Raw genomic sequence first — 18,529 nt, 5'->3', positions numbered from 1 at the left:
GGTGCATTGAATAGCAACAAACGAAAAATAATGTTACTGCTGGGTTTTGCTTGAGTCTTGTTTTTGCTTGAGACTCCATTTATACATGGCATGAGAGAGCCATCTACAGAAAGTTAAGAAAAGAACTATCTCCAACAATAAGAATAGAAAGTCTAAGGATGCCTGTTAAGAGACACTATTCTATGGTAATATGTTAAGCATCCTGCTGTCACACATTGTTACACAGGCTTGGAGCCTGGAATGGGCTCAGACAATATTAGGCAGCTCTCAGAGAGACTTAAAACCACCTTGTCATAGTAATACAGCACAACATTCACACTTACCTAAGGTCCAAAAATATCTGATATCAGGCCACAGAGAGCAGGCAGTTATCAAGAGTCTGGGGCAGTAAAATCAGGAAGCAAGCCGTAGGTTTGACACAGGAAGCCCTGGCCCCTGAATTCCTTAAAGGGAGCGAATTTTGTATTTATTTTTTGTTTGGTTGGGTTATTTGTTTGTTTGTATATTTGGTTGGTTGGTTAATTTATCATTGAATCCTCATGAGTTAGCTCGGGCTTTGAAGTTCAGGTTCAATAAATGTTGAATGAATGAACTCTTGCAGCACATAATATAGGTGATTTATGCCTAAATCTGGAGTGATCCAAGACCTGAACAATTTGGCAGGATAGGCATGACAGCCATGTCAAATAAACTAAAAGCTAAATAAAAATATTGGTTGCTATATAAATACAACTTTAAGTCCTGTAGTTCTCCTTCTAACCAGATTGTTGTCCCTATGTCCCTTCTATAAACTTTAGAAGGACAGAAACAATCAGAATGAACTTTCAACAATAAAGAATTTTTTAAAAAGAAATAATCAGAACGCTGCTATCCTATATAATAAAAGTATAGTATGCAAATTGTCCCCTCGGAGTTCTCCAGAGAGTTCGACCAGGGGGCAGGCAGCCGGGGGAAGGGAGGGAGGCCCTGGCTGGCAGCCGGCAGCTGCTAGGGACCCTACCAGTGTACAAATTTCATGCACTGGGCCTCTAGTTTAATATAAGTGAGAGAAAACACTTACTAAGGGTCGTGTGCTTGAGATAGCAAGTATTATTTTGCCTATTCTATAAATTTATTCATTCAAGAAGTATTACTTGATGTAGATTGTGCATTTTTCAATGTTATTACCTGGTTTGAATCATTGTGCTATGGTTATGTAAGAGGTTAACATTTGGAGATAATGGTGAGGGTAAATAGAACTCTGTATTGTTTTTTGCAATGTTTTTGTAAGTCTGAAATTTTTTTAAAATAAAAATTTGTTTTAAAACTATTATTTGAGCACTCTCTGTGGGCCAGTCAGTGTTCCAGGTCCTGGGGACAGCAAAGTGAAAAGAACAAAGAACCTGTTCATGGAATTTAGAAACAGAGACAAAAGAACTTATCCCAGAGCCCCAATACATTGTCATCATGCTATGAGTGCACTCATAGTATCATATTAAGAACATTAAGTATGCCTGTGTAGGAAAATTAAATTGTGCAAATAGAATTTAGGAAATAACCTATAAACATCATGAGACAGAAATGCAAAACAATTGAAATAATAGTACAATTAAATCCTATAAATCTTTCATTTAGTTTTAACTATTTTAACATGTTGCCAAATATATACACTTTTTTGTTGAATCATTTGAAAATGGGTCATAGACATTTTAAATTTCATGTATCTCAGAAGAATAAGAAGTCTGTTCACCTATATAACCATAGTTTACTTATCAGATCTAAGAAAATTAACAATTCTACAATATAATAGCCAGTTTATATTCAAATTTCCCCCAAATTGTTCTTGATAGATATTTGTTTTTTCAAACTGGAATCCAGTCAGGGCTCACACATTGCATTTTGTTGTGTCTCTTGAATCTTTTACAGCTCCCACCATTTTGCCCCATAAAACATTAATTTCTAAAAACTGGGCTAGTTGTAATATAGAGTGCTCACATGTCCTGAATGTGTTTCTTTCTTTCAATGTTGTTCAACTTGTTCCCCTCTTCCTTGTATTTTTTGTAAACTGTGAGTTAGGTTTGGAGATTTGAAAATATTCAGGTTTAACATTTTGGCCAAAAATACTTCATAAGTGATATCGTGTACCTCTACTTCATCAGAAGGCACATGACATCACTTGGTCTCACTCTATGAGATGGTAAATTTGATCACTCAGTTTAGGCAGTATACCCAGATTACCCTGCTGTAAACATAAAATTTTCCCTTTGTAATTAATCAATGAACTCTGTGGTGATATTTTCACACTGTTAAAATATAACATTCTCCAAAATCATTTTACCCAATGGTTTTAGCACCTATTCACGCACGAGTCATGTCTGTGAGAAATGCTCACCTGTCTGAATTCAAATAATGGACTCGGAGACAGAAGTCTGGCGAAAATGAGACTTTTAATAGGTTCTCAAGAGCGGGTATCCAGTTGTACAGGCACACGTGGAGTAGTGACCACAACCCATTTATCCCCCTGAGGTGCGAGAGTCCCTTCTCCAGTTCCTCATTAGCTGATACTATGGGGTTAATAGTGTCCTCATACGTTGCCTAGGTCTTATTTTCTCCTATTGTTTTTTTTGTTTGTTTGTTTGTTTTTAATGGGCTGAGGCCTTTTCTAGTTGTCTCCACCTCCCACTATCTAGTTGAGGTGGGTGCTGGGGGGAGAGGGGTGGTTCCCACCATGATGCTAGCTCAAGTACACACTTCTTTGTTCTTCTATCCTCATCCATCCTCCCTACATTTTGTTTGTCCTGGGGAAATTCAGTAACCATTTCCATTAAAAGTTGACTATACTGGTGATGGATCACAGAGGCCAATTCCCTACCTGTCTGAATCAAGTATTACATTGGAGGTTTCAAATGATCATTTTCTGATATTTTATCATTCCTTTTCATTTATTAGCTTTCCTTCTCCTACCACCTCCACCCCTATCCTTTCTCCCCTCATTTTTTTCTTGAGTATCACTATGGATCTCAGGATAATTTTATTCAATGTACTATAATTAATTACTGACATCTTTTATTTCAGTTATCAGAAATTTGGCTAGTAGGAGCCTCTTCAAGCTTTTTCTGCCTATTTGAATTCCAACTTACCCCTCAACTCCTGTTTCATATTATTTTATCTATGAAGTACTTTTTACTTGGAGTATTAAGAGCACTCTTTCCCTGTTCTATTGTGTGTTGCTTATATCTTCATTATCATAATCAATACTTTTATATGATAAGTATTTATAGGTTTGTCTTTCCACTAATCTATAAGGACCTTAAGAGAAGAATCATATTTATAACTGGTATCACCAGTACTCAGCATGGTGCCTGGTGAATATGTATTATAACTGATGAAATGAATAAATTATTTCTCTTGTCCAGTTTATTATTTCTCTTCAAATTTGTTCTCTTATTTTTTCTCCCCCCCCCTTTTCTTCTATTTTCTTTCACTTCAGTTTTATTGAGGTGTAATTGACCTACAAAATGATATGATATTTAAAGTTGCATATCATAGTGATTTGCTATACATATACATTATTAAAAAAATTCCCCCCATCTCCTTAACTTAATTTCATCCAATGAAATTTTCACATACTTATCATTTATGTGTGTGAGGACATTTAAGTTCTACTCTCCTAGAAAATTATACAATGCAGTGTTATTAAGTATAGTCACCATGTCATATATTAGATCCTCAGACTTTATTCAATCTTGTAGCTGAAAGTTTATATCCTTTTACCAACTTTTTCTGTTTCCTCAAACCCCCAGCTCCAGGCAACCACTTTTCTATTTCTGTGAGTATTTTATTTTGTTTTGTTTATATTCCACATACACATGATACCACACAGTATTTGTCTTTCTCTGTCTGGCTTATTTAACTTAGCATAATGCCCTCAAGTTTTATCCGTGTTATCGAAAATGGAATTTTTTTTTTCTTTCTCATAGCTGAATACTATTTCTCTCTGTGTATTTTCTTTATCCATTCATTTGTTGGTGGACATTTAGGTTGTTCTACCTTGTCTGATTAGGTCATCAAGGGGCAAGACTTTCTTTCAAGAGCAAGAATAATCTCTTCAGGAGCTTTAAAGATGTGGTAGTTGCTTAAAACACCCAGTGATATCCTTACAGAGCTTTTGTATGTGGTTCAAGAACTTCAAACTCAAGCACTACGCTACTTTCTCACTGGTGTTCCCCTGGCTCCCAGGTGAATCAGAGGGATCAGAAAATGAAGGAGCTGAAAATGTTCTATTCCTAGTCTTCTGTGACATAGCAAAGAACTTGTCTTGATAACAGGGCTTTTCACATTGGATTGTAGGATAATCCTCAGTTTCAACCAATTGTTGAGCCAACTAAGGGCATTTTTGTAGTGCTACAATTGGTAGAAACCAATTTTAAAGAATAAATTAACATTTCTGTCTTACAGAATTGAATTGCCTCATAGTTAGAATTTAGGTAAATAATTTCTGATGAACACTGGCTGATATGGCTTTTGAAACTGGCACAATGCCATTGTTAACAGTGACAAAATGCTGATGTCTTCTTTTACTACAAAGATATTTCTGTTCCAGCAATTAATCATGGACTGTCACTATCAGGGCCTTTTAAAACTTAGTCAACAAAAAATAATAACTAATAGTAGTCTATGGAGCATTCTAAACTTTCCAGAATGCTTTGAAATGCCTGTTATATTTTAATCTTCTTCTTCAAAAATATCCATGTTTTGAACCCAGCTGCATATATCCAACTATAATCTATCTCTATTTGGATTCCTCGCAAGTTTGGCAAGCTCAACATGTCCAAAATTCATCAATTCTCCTAGCTCAATTAATGTCAACACTATTCTTTGCCCAAGCCAGAGTCCTGCGGATCAACACTTATATCATTATTTCTTTAACTAGGGGCCCGGTGCATGAAATTCGTGCACTAGGCGGGGGGAGGGGGGGTCTCCTCAGCCCAGCCTGCCCCCTCTCACATACTGGGAGCCCTCAGGGGATGTCCTACTGACGGCTTAGGCCCGCTTCCCATAAGGAGCGGGCCTAAGCCGCAGTCTGGCCTCCCTTTGTGAGAGACAACCAGGTTGATCAGGGAAAGGCACCAGCCCCATCACCCCACTGCTGGAGCCACTGCCAGTCACCGCAGCCACCAAGGTGTTTTCATCAACACGGACTCCAGTCCCTTCACCAAGAAAAAATGACAACTTTCTTTAGGCATTTTCAAGATGTGTCTTTCATAGAATATGACATTTCTTTCTTTCTTTTTTTTTTTTATCCTCACCTGAGTATATGTTTCCATTGACTTTTAGAGAATGGGAAAGAGAAAGGGAAAGACAAAGAGAAACATCAAAGTGAGAGGAATACTTTGATTGGTTGCCTCCTGCATGAGCTCTGACCTGGGCCCCAGCCAGGGAGGAGCCTGCAACTTAGGTACATGCCCTTGATCAGAATGTAACCTGGACTCTGCAGTTGGCAAACCTAGGCATTATCCACTGAGCCAAACCGTGTAGGGCAGGTTATGACATTTCTTAGCCCTCCAGCAGCATACCTTCGTTTTTCCCCCCAGGAGTGTGGTGGAAAAGCCCTAGATCACCTTTTTGGATTCTTATACCCAAGTTACTAAGAATATTACCAGTGGCATACAGGGAGCTTAGCCAATGAACGGTCAGAAAAGGTATTTCCTCTGTAGTTCACACCTATCTCCTCAGATCTCTGGCTCCCGCCCTGCCAAGGCCTAAAGCCTCCAGCCCTTGGCAGGGGACCCCCAGCTGGCTCGATCGCCAGGCTCCACCCCTGGCCAAGGCCTCAAGCCTCTGTTTGAGGCTCGGGCCCTGAGCAGGGACCCCCAGCTGGTTCCAATCGCCCGCAGGGACCCCCAGCTGGCTCCCATCGCCCACAGGGGACCCCAGCTACCTCTATCGCCCGGCTCCACCCATGGCCAAGGCTGCAAGCCTCTGGCCAAGGCTTGGGCTCTGGGCAGAGACCCCCAGCTGTCTCCTATCACTGGGCTCCACCCCAGCCAAGGCTGCAAGCCTCTGGCTGAGGCTTGGGCCCTGGTCATAGACCCCCAGCTGGCTCCAATCACCACATTGGAACACCAGCTGGTTCCAATGGCCCAGCTCCACCCGCAGCCAAGGCCTAACGCCTCTGTTTGAGGCTCGGGCCCTGGGCAGGGACCCCCAGCTGGCTCCAATCGCCTGCAGGGGACCTCAGCTGGCTCTGATCGCTTGTGGGGGACCCCAGCTGGCTCCAATCTTCCCCTCTGATCTTCAGCTCTAATCACCCAGTTCCAACCATGGCCATTCTCTGAGGCTGCAGCCATCTTGTTTGGGTGTATTTGCATATTCTCTTTCTGATTGGCTGGTGGGCATGGCTGGTGGGCGTGGCTGGTGGGCGTGGCTGGTGAGTGTAGCAGAGTGATGATTTGCATATTACTGTTTTATTAGATAGGATAATGCTAAATTCTGAATCCAATGCCTCAGTAGCCAACTGTTATGAGGGATACTGCCAATGTGTACTATTTCTTTATCCTGGTGAATGTTACATGAGTGTGATAAATGTATGAAAATTCACTGAGCTGTATAAGTATGATACAGGCACTTTTGAAACATATCTATATATGTAAAAAGCCTAAGTGACCACACAACTGAACGACCGAACAACCAGTTGACCAGTTGCTATGACGCACACTGACCACCAGTGGGCAGATGTTTAATGCAGGAGCTGCCCCCTGGTGGTCAGTGAGCTCCCACAGCCAACCTCCCACAGTCCCTCCCCCTCACCAGCCACGCAACCCCCCCCCTCCCCGCCCGCATCAGCCCCAATCACCAGCCAGGCCAAGGGGCCCTACCCATGCACAAATTCGTGCACCAGGCACGAGATATATATATAGTATATATATATATATGTATATATATATTGTTCAATTAAAAAGTTAATTACATAAAATATAATTGATTAGCCAGTTATCTTCATATCAGGATTGACCAATAGCTTCAGTATTTTATAAACCTCTTCATTATGTTGAGTTTTGTTTTCAATCACACTCAGAGCCAAAAGTGTTCTGATCACAATAGGTGATCATCAATGACCAGCAAAAAGTCACATACTCATTCTTATTCATTATGGAGAGTTGGGATACTATGGATTTGTTTCATGTCATTGTGATAATGTACCACCTCACTATGAAACAGTCTCTCTTCCAATGGGCAACAGTTCATCCACCCTAGGGGATAATTCCTGTCAGCTCTCTTTTGTCACCACACTTGTTTAATGCAATGAGAGGCAGTTTAGTGAGACAGAGAGACATTTTGGTGTCACTCGCATCAATATGCTGATGCAGGAACATCAATATGCTGATACAGGCTCAACTCAATGCCAGCTGGTATCACTATTCAACTCTTCCAGCCTGGCTGAAATAGAGATAAAAATGAAAGCCAAATGCTTAAATATAAATCCAGACAAAACAGTCGAGAAACCAGTAGGCAAAGAGACATCTTCTGAATCAATGGCATAAATTATTCTGACATTTTGAATTATAGGATCTTAGAACATAAATTTTAGGTGAAGATATGACATACAGCTCTCAGTAGGATTTAATAAAAATCCACACTAATGTTCCCACCAGTTTGGGAAATGTCTGAATAGAAAACTCTGTTATGTAAACACTGAGAATGAGAAACTTATATGATCTCATAAAGCACCTATTAATAATTTAAATATTAATTTTAATATGAAATATTTATATATTATAAATATAGAATACAATAATGTAATTAATTATATAGTTGCATTTTTAGTGCCTACCATGGACTAGGTATGCACAAAGCATTTTATATACATTACTAGAGGCCTGGTGCATGAAATTCGTGCACTGGGGGTGGTCCCTCAGCCCAGCCTGCCCCCTCTCACAGTCTGGGAGCCCTCAGGGGATGTCCTACTGACGGCTTAGGCCCGCTCCCCCTGGGAGCGGGCCTAAGCCACAGTATGGCCTCCCTCTACAGGAGGTAACCGGGCTGATCAGGAGATGGCGCCACCCCCATCACCCTGCTGCTGCTGCCACTGCCAGCTGCAGCGGCCATCAAGATGTTTTCATCAACACGAACTCCAGTCCCTTCACCATGAAAAAATGACAATTTTCTTTGACACTTTGAAGATGTTTCTTTCATAGGATATGGCATTTCTTTCTTTTTTTTAATCCTCACATGAGGATATTTTCCCATTGATTTTTAGAGAGCGTGGAAGAGAGAGAGAAAGATAGAGAGCAACATCAGTGTGAAAGGCACACTTCGATTGGTTGCCTCCTGCATGAACACTGACCTGGGCCCTGGCCAGGGAGGAGCCTGCAACCTAGGTACATGCCCTTGATCAGAATGGAACCCGGCCCCCAGCCGCAGCCACGGGGCTGGGTTGGAGGTCAGCACCCCCCTGCAGGTTTGTGTCTCTGTTGCTCCAGCCCCAGCACCCCAGTGCCACAGCCGGCCCGCCTGCGTGTTGTTCTCTCTGGCTCTGGGGTCGGGTGTGGGCCACCCCTGTCTGTTGTTCTCTCAGGCTCTGGGCCTGCGCCAGGCCCCTCCTCCTGAGCTGGTCATGACCATTATGGCATCCTGGCCTAATTTGCATATTACCTCTTTATATGTATATATTTTATTTAATGTAGTTTTATAGAGAGGTTTTATGATACATCACAATGAAATAAAAAATAGTGAGAAGTTCACCTAGTCCATGTCAATGTTCTTAGAGTTTCTATATTCTCTGTTGTTTTCTGAGTATCTATAAAGTGTGTACATTGGCATTTTAATATTCATTATTATAATCACATGTTAAAATATTAACATAATGCACTGAAATACCTAAATCCTGAATCCAACCCCTCAGTAGCCAAATGTCAGGAAATTTGGCCCCAAATGACTGATGTTCTTCAGGCAGGCATAATGGCCTAGCCCACCTCTAAGCTGTTTCTAAGAAGTATTTTCATATTCATCTCACCTATCTGTAGAAGGTTCAGCCCCAGATATTTTGGGTGCCAAATGATTCAAAATAAAAAAGTCCCAGAGGCATGAGAACAAAGAGCTAGTCTAGGGGGTGGTTATACAGTTTGGGAAGAGAAAGCAGGACATCTGAGCTGAAGATACTGGTGCGAAGAAAAAAGCCTGAAATACAAGGGAAAGTATTATAGAAGCCGAGGATGGATAATGCAGGGACCCTGTTAAGCAGAATAACCTGTGCCCTCTCAGGATGTGCTCCGGCTCCCTTTTTCTCCCAGTGTGGTTACAGCTGGGACTAGTGAATGGCCTTTGAGCAGACCAAACAGCTCTTTCAGAAGGTACTCTGGCAACTCTAGCTTAGGTTCAGAAATGCACTCATACTAAATTAAAAATAAATGGTATCAGATTAACAATGGAAGGGGAAATAAAAAGAGGGAAGAGAAAACAAAAAAGATACTGAGCCCAAAGTGGAATGGAGACAAAAATGAAAATAAATAAAAAGGTTGACTAAATCTGCTAACATTATAAAACCTCCTCTTACTTCCCTCCATCTCTCTGCCCCCTTTAATAATATCTCCATCTGAAACAATATACACAAAAACGAATTTCCTATTTGATGTGCTACTTAAACTGCCTCCATGCTTCTGTCTTTCAGAATTTCTCCTTCCTAAGTCTAGAGTTGAAATATACGATCAGGAGCAGATGAGAAGGTAAATGGGAAGAAGGAATTTCTCTTAGCTAGGCAAGACTGATCAAGTTTTGGGTTTGAAATGAAACAAATTGTTATTTGATTATATTAAGATCAGTTGCTGGGTCAGGAAACTGTTAAACCAAAATTACAAAATGACGTAAAATTTTTTGGCTCATGATACTTGATACAACTAATTTTAGACAAAGTGATTTTTAGCACTTACAGCTGCAAATATAACAGTTCAAGATAACGATCAACACTAAATTTTGATATTTTGTTACTTTTGAATTATAGTATTTTTAAATAAAGGGTGTTTTTTTTTAACTCACTGCTACTTGACCTTCAAAAGAGTCTTCAACCAATAAAACACAGATTTTGATATATTAGGCTAGAAGAAGACTACTTATGGCAGACTGTCCATTTTCTGATATTGGCTTACAAATTTTCCGCTTACTTTTAGAATCTCACTCCCTCTAATTTCCAAGCTAATTTATTGCCTCAAAACTTTTTTTCTGAAAGTAGAAAGGATACATGGTATAGCAATCACAGCCAGTTGTCTACATAAATCACATCACTCCCTAATTCCTTAGTAACAGAATCCCAATTTTGTTGGTAGAAACAAGGAAAATGTGCCCAGCTATAAAATCACATTGTGCAAGGGGTGGCCAGGTGGCGGAGATTTCAGAGGAAGTCATTTGCTAAGAGTTTTAAGGAAGTTTATTAAATATTAGAGGCCCGGTGCACAAAATTCGTGCATGAGGGAGGGTCCCCTCAGCCCAGCCTGCACCCTCTCCAATCTGGGACCCCTCGGGGAATGTCCAACTCCTGGGGATTGGGCCTAAACCAGCAGTCAGACATTTCTCTCACAATCTGGGACCGCTGGCTCCTAACTGCTCACCTGCCTGCCTGCCTGATTGCCCCTAACTGCCCCCCTGCCAGCCTGATCACCCTTAACCGCCTCTGCCTCCTGGCCTGATTGCCCCTAACTGCCCCACCCTGCCGGCCTGGTGGCCTCCAACTGCCCTCCTTGCCTGCCTGGTTGCCCCCAACTGCCCCCCCACCAGCCTGGTCGCCCCCTAACTGCCCCCCCCTGCCGACCTGGTCGCCCCACACAGCCTGCTGTTCAGTCATCCATCGGGTTGTTTCAGTCATGACGGCCCCTGGCTTTTTTATATATTAGGATGGACAACTCAATTTGCACCCTGTGTAACAGTCTTAGTATATTTGTTCTTTTGTGACTTCATTTGAACTGACATTGTGTTTTGGGGATTCATCCATGTTTATCTAATAGCTATGACTCATTTATTGTCACTGCTGATTAGTATTCCATTTTACAAATAAACCACAATTTATTTTGTCATTCTATTTCGATGGACTTTTGAGCTGTGTCCAGTTTTTTTGTTATTACAAACAACAATTTTATAAGCTTTCTTGTATATGTTTCCTGCAAAACTTTCTCTAGAACAGAGGTTGGCATACTGTGGCCCATGGCCCAATATGTATAGCTTATATGTTAAACACAGTCTTTATGTTCTTTTAATGAAGAAAAAAGCAAAAAAGAAGAAGATTTTATGACATATGAAAATAGGAATTCAGTATTCATAAATAAAGTTTTGGGGGATATATCCATGTCCATTTGTTCACCTGTGGCTGCATTAATGTTACAATGGCAGAGCTGTGGTCTATGTCATCTATACTTCCTTCAAAGCATAGTCACACCATCTATTCTGAGGCTTTTCTTGAGATTGCCTTCTCCTTTAATTCCTGTCATATTTATTGTAAAGTGCCAGTCCTTTAGATCTTGTCACATAAAATGCATTTTAATTTACTTTTTATGTACTCTCCTACTTTCCCAACTACATGAAACAGTCACTTGGGTTTGAGACCATGTTTCATGACACAAATATAAAGAGCTGCTCCACAAATGCCTATTTTTATTGTTGATAGTCACGACAGTACTTTTCAGATGCTTCCCTGGGGACTAAAAGCATTTGTGCCACTTCACAAAGTCCTAGATTTAAACATGGGAAATAATTTTAATAAGACAATTTATTTGTTCAATACGATTTCTTAAAAATGTGTCTTCTTGTTCTGGACTTGCATCAAATTTTATTATCTTCTATCTGATATATGTTTTTATTTCCTTACTACACTGTAAACTCCTTGAAGACATTAACCATTTTATTCATCTCAGTATTTTCCCTAATATCTGATACAGTCACCTTCCCTTTTAATGAATTCGCGAGTTTGCACAAAACCATACTAACCTCCACTAGAAGATGTAAAAGCAGAACATGTCTGTCTTTCACCCACAGGTTTCAATCTTATGCATTTTGTTGAAGAAACAAAACAAATAAATGCATGATTATAAAATACTGACCACATATGTAAGGCTGTTAGATTTCAAGTTCTTATATTATCCTAAATCAGTGGTCGGCAAACTCATTAGTCAACAGAGCCAAATATCAACAGTACAACTATTGAAATTTCTTTTGAGAGACGAAAACCGACTTCTGCACATGGGCCATGAAGTTTCAATCACACTGTACGTGCGCGCCCGCACGTGGTATTTTGTGGAAGAGCCACACTCAAGGGGCCAAAGAGCCGCATGTGGCTCACGAGCCGCAGTTTGCCGACCACTGTCCTAAATGATCGATTTAAAATTATATATCTTTCACACTTAATTTACTATTTGAAAGTCACTGTAATAAACTATACTCAAAAGTTTCATCAAATTTACCTGGTGTTAGATATTTGTGAGGCATTTGTAATCTATTTTAAATAAAATATACAAATGTATTCTAAAAATTTACTGACACTAAAGTAAATGAAACTAATCCATTACTCATTTGGGTATGATTTTAGTGTAATTGTGCCTAGAGATTTTTAACATAAATCTACAAATTCTTCTCAACTGGAATGAAGAGTAGGACACCTTTGTGTATATAATATATTCAAAATTAAAAGTGAGAATGAAGTCTTTCTTACAGTAAGGAAGCCCTACAGAGTGATAGTTTTAAAAAGCCATTTCAGCTGTAAGAGTTTATTTAGGTGGAGAAAACTAAAGTATTATTATATTACATGATAATTTGGCAGTAACTTTATCTTCACATAGCACCACTATTTTCATTAAATAAACCTAGTGTGTGCTGTACCTAAAAAAATTCAAGATGATTTATTCTATTAAACACAATGTTCTTATTATAAAGCACTCATTAATCACTTCTTCCACATACAATGAAAACTGCTATCATCATCAATTTTCATTCATATTACCCCAATATGAATAACTTTGAATAACATTTTGCTAAAAAATACTAAAGCACAATTGTGTCCCTGAATTATATTCACTTCAGAGCCAATCTGTGCTCAAGGGTTATTGATAATGAATGTTAGAATGCTTTGCTGCTCCACTAACTTGAGTGACCTTTGCTGAGTTACTCAAGTTTTGCATTTTAATTTTTCTATCTGTTCATAGAAATCACATAGAAAAGAGACTTTAATGTTGGTTCAAAACCTCTGAAGTTCCCCTGGTAAAATATGAAACTGGACCTGTACGCAGTGGGCAAAGAGAGACCAAAGAAGGGTGGCAAGTTTAATAAACAAGAGAACGAATGTACTAGGCTTATCTTGGGCAACTGTAAGATAAGTAGATCTTTGCACCTGCTCCCAGAACCTTAGTTTATATAGAGGCTTTAATGGGGTTCAATCCAGATGGTCTCAATAACAAAAATCTCTACTACTGTGGAAAATGTGGGTGGAATATAAAGTATATTCCAGGGACAGGATAGGGGGAAAGGAGCCTCTGATTGCCCAGGTCCACCTCTCAGATCAACCTCACATCCTCTCCTGATGACCTCCCTTAACCCTCAAATATCATCCAGTCCTACTACTCTCTTTTGTTCTGCAGATAAGGAAACAAGCTCAGGGTTGTCCAACTTTAGTGATATTTCGAACCCGCTTGGACTTCTAGGAAAATACTATGTAAGCTAAAATGTATGATAATCTATACTAATAAAAGAGTAAGATGCAAATTGACTGTACCTTTGCAACGCCCACCAGCCAACCAGGAGTGAGTATGCAAATTAACCCAACAAAGATGGCGGGTTAATTTGCATACACAGTTTGTCTAGCGGCCAGGGTTGGGGCGGGATGCTTATGTTGTTGCCATGGTGATGACGCAGGCGTTCTGCACTGCCCCAGCAGCTCCGGGCCTCTCGGCAGTGAGTGAAGACGGAAAGGCGGCTCCGGCCAGAGCAAAGGCAGTGCCGGCAACCAGGGGAAGGAAGGCCCATTCTTGCACGAATCTTCGTGCATCGGGCCTCTAGTTACATAAATAACTGACCCTGGATTAAATTAATTTCATTCTCTTTAAAAGAGGAATACAGCATTCCTCACTATTCTAAATTCAAATATCCTGGAATATATGTTAACTTATGTTTTAGTAGTGCCCTTTAATAATGCCCTAGCTGGTTTGGCTCAGTGAATAGAGCATCAGCCCACCGACTAAAGAGTCCCGTGTTGGATTTCCAGTTAAGGGCATGTACCTTGGTTGCAGGCTCAATCCAGCAACCAGTCGATGTCTCTTTCACATTGATGTTTCTCTCTGTCTCTCCCCTCCCTTCCACTCTCTAAAAATCAATGGAAAAATATCCTCAGGTGAAGATTAACAAAAAAATTTAGATTTTAAAATGAAAATTTTAAAAAATAGTGCATTTGTGTGACATTTTTGTTTTTGCTTTCATTTTGTTTTTGTTTTTTTTAATCCACACCCAAGGATATGCTTCCACTGATTCAGAAAGAGAGGAAGAGGGAGGAAGAAATGTCAATGTGTGAGAGAAAGAGAAGCATTGATGTGAGAGAAAAACATCAATGGGTTGCTTCCCATATACCTTGACTGGGTACTGAGCCAGCAACCTGGGTATGTGTTCTGACTGGGAATTGAACCCATGACCCTTGGGTAGACAGGATGATGCTCCAACCAACTGAGCCACACCAGCCAGGGCTATTTATGTGACTTTTGATAGGAAAGTCATTTCTTAAAGATTTGCAACCCATCAGATAAATGCTAAATTTATATTCACTGTCAACATTTTGGGTCCTTCATCCCAAAATTTCAGTAAAATATTAAGTCCAAAAATAAGTGTAAATAAGGAATTAATTAAAGCAAATACTTGTGAAAAATTCATAACACATTTTTCTGTTATGCTCTATGGATAGAAATGAAACTCCTTTCTCATCTGCTTTAGCTTTCTGCCTACCTATCCATAAAACAAGGACTCTTCAATATTTATTGAGCCCCAATACATGTACTGTGCTAGGTTCTGCAAAGGATGCTAAAAATGAATAAGGTATGAGCCCTTGGGGAATACACCATCTCTAGTCAGAGAAGTAAATAAGTACTGTATTCAAATTCTAAAGTGAGAATTATAAGTGGTATTTGACAGTTAAAATAAAGAGCTTATGAGAATTTAAAGGAGGGATAGATCATACCAAGTAGGAGAAGTCAGAAAATGAAGGCTAAGCTTGGGAAGTGAGACCTGACTAGAATTTCCAGAGCAAGGTCTTCTAAGGAAAGGTATATTCTAAGCACATCAGAGGAAATGTAAAAGTGAAGTGCAAACGTTTTGGCAGCTTCGAGAGATCAATCTCCTATGGGGCAGGGAAATAACGGGGGGGGGGGGGGAGGGAGGGCGATGGATCAGTACACCCCCTAAATGATTTTTCCCAGCTGCTGCTTCTCTTTACCATGTATTTTAATATTTATAATAAGTTTACTATCTTCTGAATAGGAAAAGAATCATTCCTGACTAGAAGCCAGAATATTGAGGCTTCACCTCCACTCAGTTAAAAAAAAAAAAAAAAAGCCCTAGCTGGTTTGGCTCAGTGGATACTAGTAGAGCATCAGCCTTCGGACTGAAGGGTCTCAGGTTCAATTCCAGTCAAGGGCACATGCCTGGGTTGCAGGCTTGATCCCCGTAGGGGACGTGCAGGAGGCAGCCAATCAATGATTCTCATCATTGACATTTCTTTCTCTCTTTCCCTCTCCCTGCCTCTCTGAAATCAATAAAGATATATTTAAAAAATAAATAAAACAAAACAAAAAACCTCAAGTACTTTGCTTGATGAATCATATGTACTAGAAAACCAGTTAACTCTGTTGCAAGTTTTGTCTTTGAAACTGATGTAATATAATGCATGAGCTTTGAGGTCAGCCAGTCCTCGATTGAAATCAAGACTTAATCACAGCCCTGCTGGAGTTTCTCAGTGGTTGAGCATCAAGCTCTGAACCAGGAGGTCACGGTTTGATTTCAGTCAGGGCACATGCCTGGGTTGTGGGCTTGATCCCCAGTGTGGGGCGTGCAGGAGGCAGTCGATCCATGATTCTCTCTCATCATTGATGTTTCTGTCTCTCTCTCCTCCAGTCCTCTCTGAAATCAATAAAAAATATATATTTTTTAAAAAGACTCAATCACAGTATGTGTAATTTGGGCTGATAATAACAAAAGCAACTATCAGTTTTCTATGCATTTCACCTGTCCCTCTTCTCCAACTTTAATGCGCACAACTATCACCTGGGGTTCCTGTTCAGCTGGGGATTCAGATTCAGTAGGTCTGGGGTGGGACCTGAGATTCTGCATTTCTAACGAGGTTACGGGTGATGCTGACGCTGCTGGTCTGTGGACTACTTTTGAGTACAAAGGCTAGAAGCATGGACCCCAGTCATCAGGTTCAGCACCTCCTGGAAACTTATTAGACGTGAAATGCAAATTCTGAGACCCGCACACCAGACCTACTGAATCAGAGACACTGAAACGAGGCCCAGCACCCTGTGTTTCAACAAACCCTCTCAGTTATGTCACTGGTTTTCCAACATGATTACAGCACTCCAATCACTGGAGGAGTGGCGGGGGAGTGTTAAATACTATTGATGCTCAAATCTCAATCCCAGAGAATCACTTGGCAATAGTGCGTGGTGTGGTATGGGTTTGCAGCTTTCTAGAAGCCCTACCAGGTGACTCCAATCTGCAATGAAATTTGAGAAACCGCGAGGTAGGTGCTTGAATTTCGATAGGCCTGCTTTTCCGCATGTGTAAATGTGGATAATATCCACGCTGGCTCCAGATTTTGGCATTTCCAGCCAGCCTGAGTTGGCCGGAATCCCAGTTCGGTCTCGGGGAGCCAGTCTCCCCGCCTCGTGTCCCACAGCCTGTCTTCTGTCGGGGGACCCGTCACGGACCCGCCTGAGCATCAGCCAAGCGGCTCCACATTCCAGCACCGCCAACACGTACGTGGCCCGCGACCCTCGGAGTCAGCCCCCCCCCCCCCCCCCCCGGGATACCCGGCCGCGCATGCGCCCCGCACCCGCCAGGCCCGGGCCCGAGTAACGGACGCGAGCTCCCCCCACCGGAAGTGGGCGCCGGCGCGCCGGGAGGAGCCGGCCGTAGCGTGGCGGCTGCGGGCTTTCGGCTCCGGGTTCGAGCGGCTCGCGCGTCCCTCTCCGCGTCATGGGGAAGGCGGCCGGCGCGGTGCCGCTGCTGCTCCTGGGCTACGCGATGCTGTGGCTCCCGCTGCTCCGCTCCGGGACGGCCTCCGCGTCCAAGGCGGTGACGGCTCACTTGGCCGCCAAGTGGCCCGAGACCCCGCTGCTGCTGGAAGCCAGGTGGGTGCGGCTGGGCCCGCGCGGCGCCCGCGCGGAGGGAGGACCGGCGGGGCCGGGGGCGCTGGGGCCTGACGGCTTCTCGGAGCCGCCCTGGCACCGCCGCTCCGGGCGCGCTGGTGCTTGGCCCTCTGAGCCCCTCGGAGCATCACCTCCTCCCCGCTACCCGGCGCAGCATCATTTGCAATTCCTTCCCCCCGCCCCCCACCCGCAGTTCCTACTTTGCCTCGCCCGCGAATTTTAAAAACGTCGGGATTTTTGTTTCATGCGTTTGGAATGTCTTAACATTTGCGAAAGGGAAAAAGAGAAGAAGAGTGGATGGTGGAGTGTAGCATGTACTGCAAGCCCTTCAGTTAACGCGGGCAGTTGTTTTTAGGAAACCCAGCCGCAGCACCCAGGTGGGCTTCCTGTGCACAAGACCGCTTCCCACGTTATTCTTTCCGAATCTCCTCCCCTGGGATTAGTTCGCAAGGTGTCATTTACTGTGCAGAAACAAAACTGGTTGCTATTCAGTTTTGCTCTTAGTATTCCAGTAAGCCGAATTTTAACGTACTTTAGCCAGCTTGAAGTTTTAATGCAAATTACTTTTGTCGTTTCACCGAAACAAGAGTTTATGATCCTTCAAAGAGGATCACTTCACATCACAATGCATACGTAAGAAACTAAATCAGTTCTTTTATAATTGGCATTTAGCATTCCATTAGTTTCCGTTGTGCAGCATAATGATTTGCTATTTGTATGTATGGTGATCACCACAATGAGTCTAGTTAACATGTCACCAGAGTTACATTTTTTTCTTGTGATGAGAACTTTTAAGATCTCTCCGCAGTTTTCAATATGAAGTTCAGTAGTAACTACAGTCACTATGCTATGCTGTACATTACATCCCTTGAATTATTTTATAGCTGAAAGTTTGTACCTTTTGACCAACTTCACCCATTTCACTCACCTGCCCCCCCCCCCATCTGTTCTCTATTTGGGGGAGGGGAAATGTCACACATAAATGAGGTCATACAATATTTGTCTTTCTCTGTCTGATTTAATTTAGCGTAGTGCCCTAACGGTCCAGCCAAGTTGTACCAAATAGCAGAATTTCTTTTTATGTTGTTTTTTTTTTTTTTTTTTGTTGTTTAAAAAATTTAATAAGCCATATGTATAAAGCACATAAAAAGCCTGGCATTTAG

General features: G+C 41.6%; 2 protein-coding genes across 2 annotated transcripts in view; one reads left to right on the top strand and one right to left on the bottom strand.

The window, feature by feature from the left end:
- The window catches only part of LOC129149972 (translation initiation factor IF-2-like), a 43,012-nt gene extending 25,817 nt beyond the window's left edge, over window positions 1-17,195 (bottom strand). The window contains exon 1 of the mRNA XM_054719932.1: window positions 17,028-17,195. Within this exon, the coding sequence (XP_054575907.1) occupies window positions 17,028-17,195 (168 nt within the window). The remainder of the gene's footprint in view (window positions 1-17,027) is intronic.
- The window catches only part of UGGT2 (UDP-glucose glycoprotein glucosyltransferase 2), a 164,830-nt gene continuing 163,445 nt past the window's right edge, over window positions 17,145-18,529 (top strand). Inside the window, exon 1 of the mRNA XM_054719890.1 lies at window positions 17,145-17,348. Coding sequence (XP_054575865.1) covers window positions 17,194-17,348 — 155 coding nt within the window. The 5' untranslated portion in view covers window positions 17,145-17,193. The remainder of the gene's footprint in view (window positions 17,349-18,529) is intronic.

Source organism: Eptesicus fuscus, chromosome 8 (genome assembly GCF_027574615.1).
Source record: "Eptesicus fuscus isolate TK198812 chromosome 8, DD_ASM_mEF_20220401, whole genome shotgun sequence".
Taxonomy (NCBI): Eukaryota; Metazoa; Chordata; class Mammalia; order Chiroptera; family Vespertilionidae; genus Eptesicus; species Eptesicus fuscus.
This window is presented reverse-complemented; position numbering and strand designations above follow the sequence as displayed.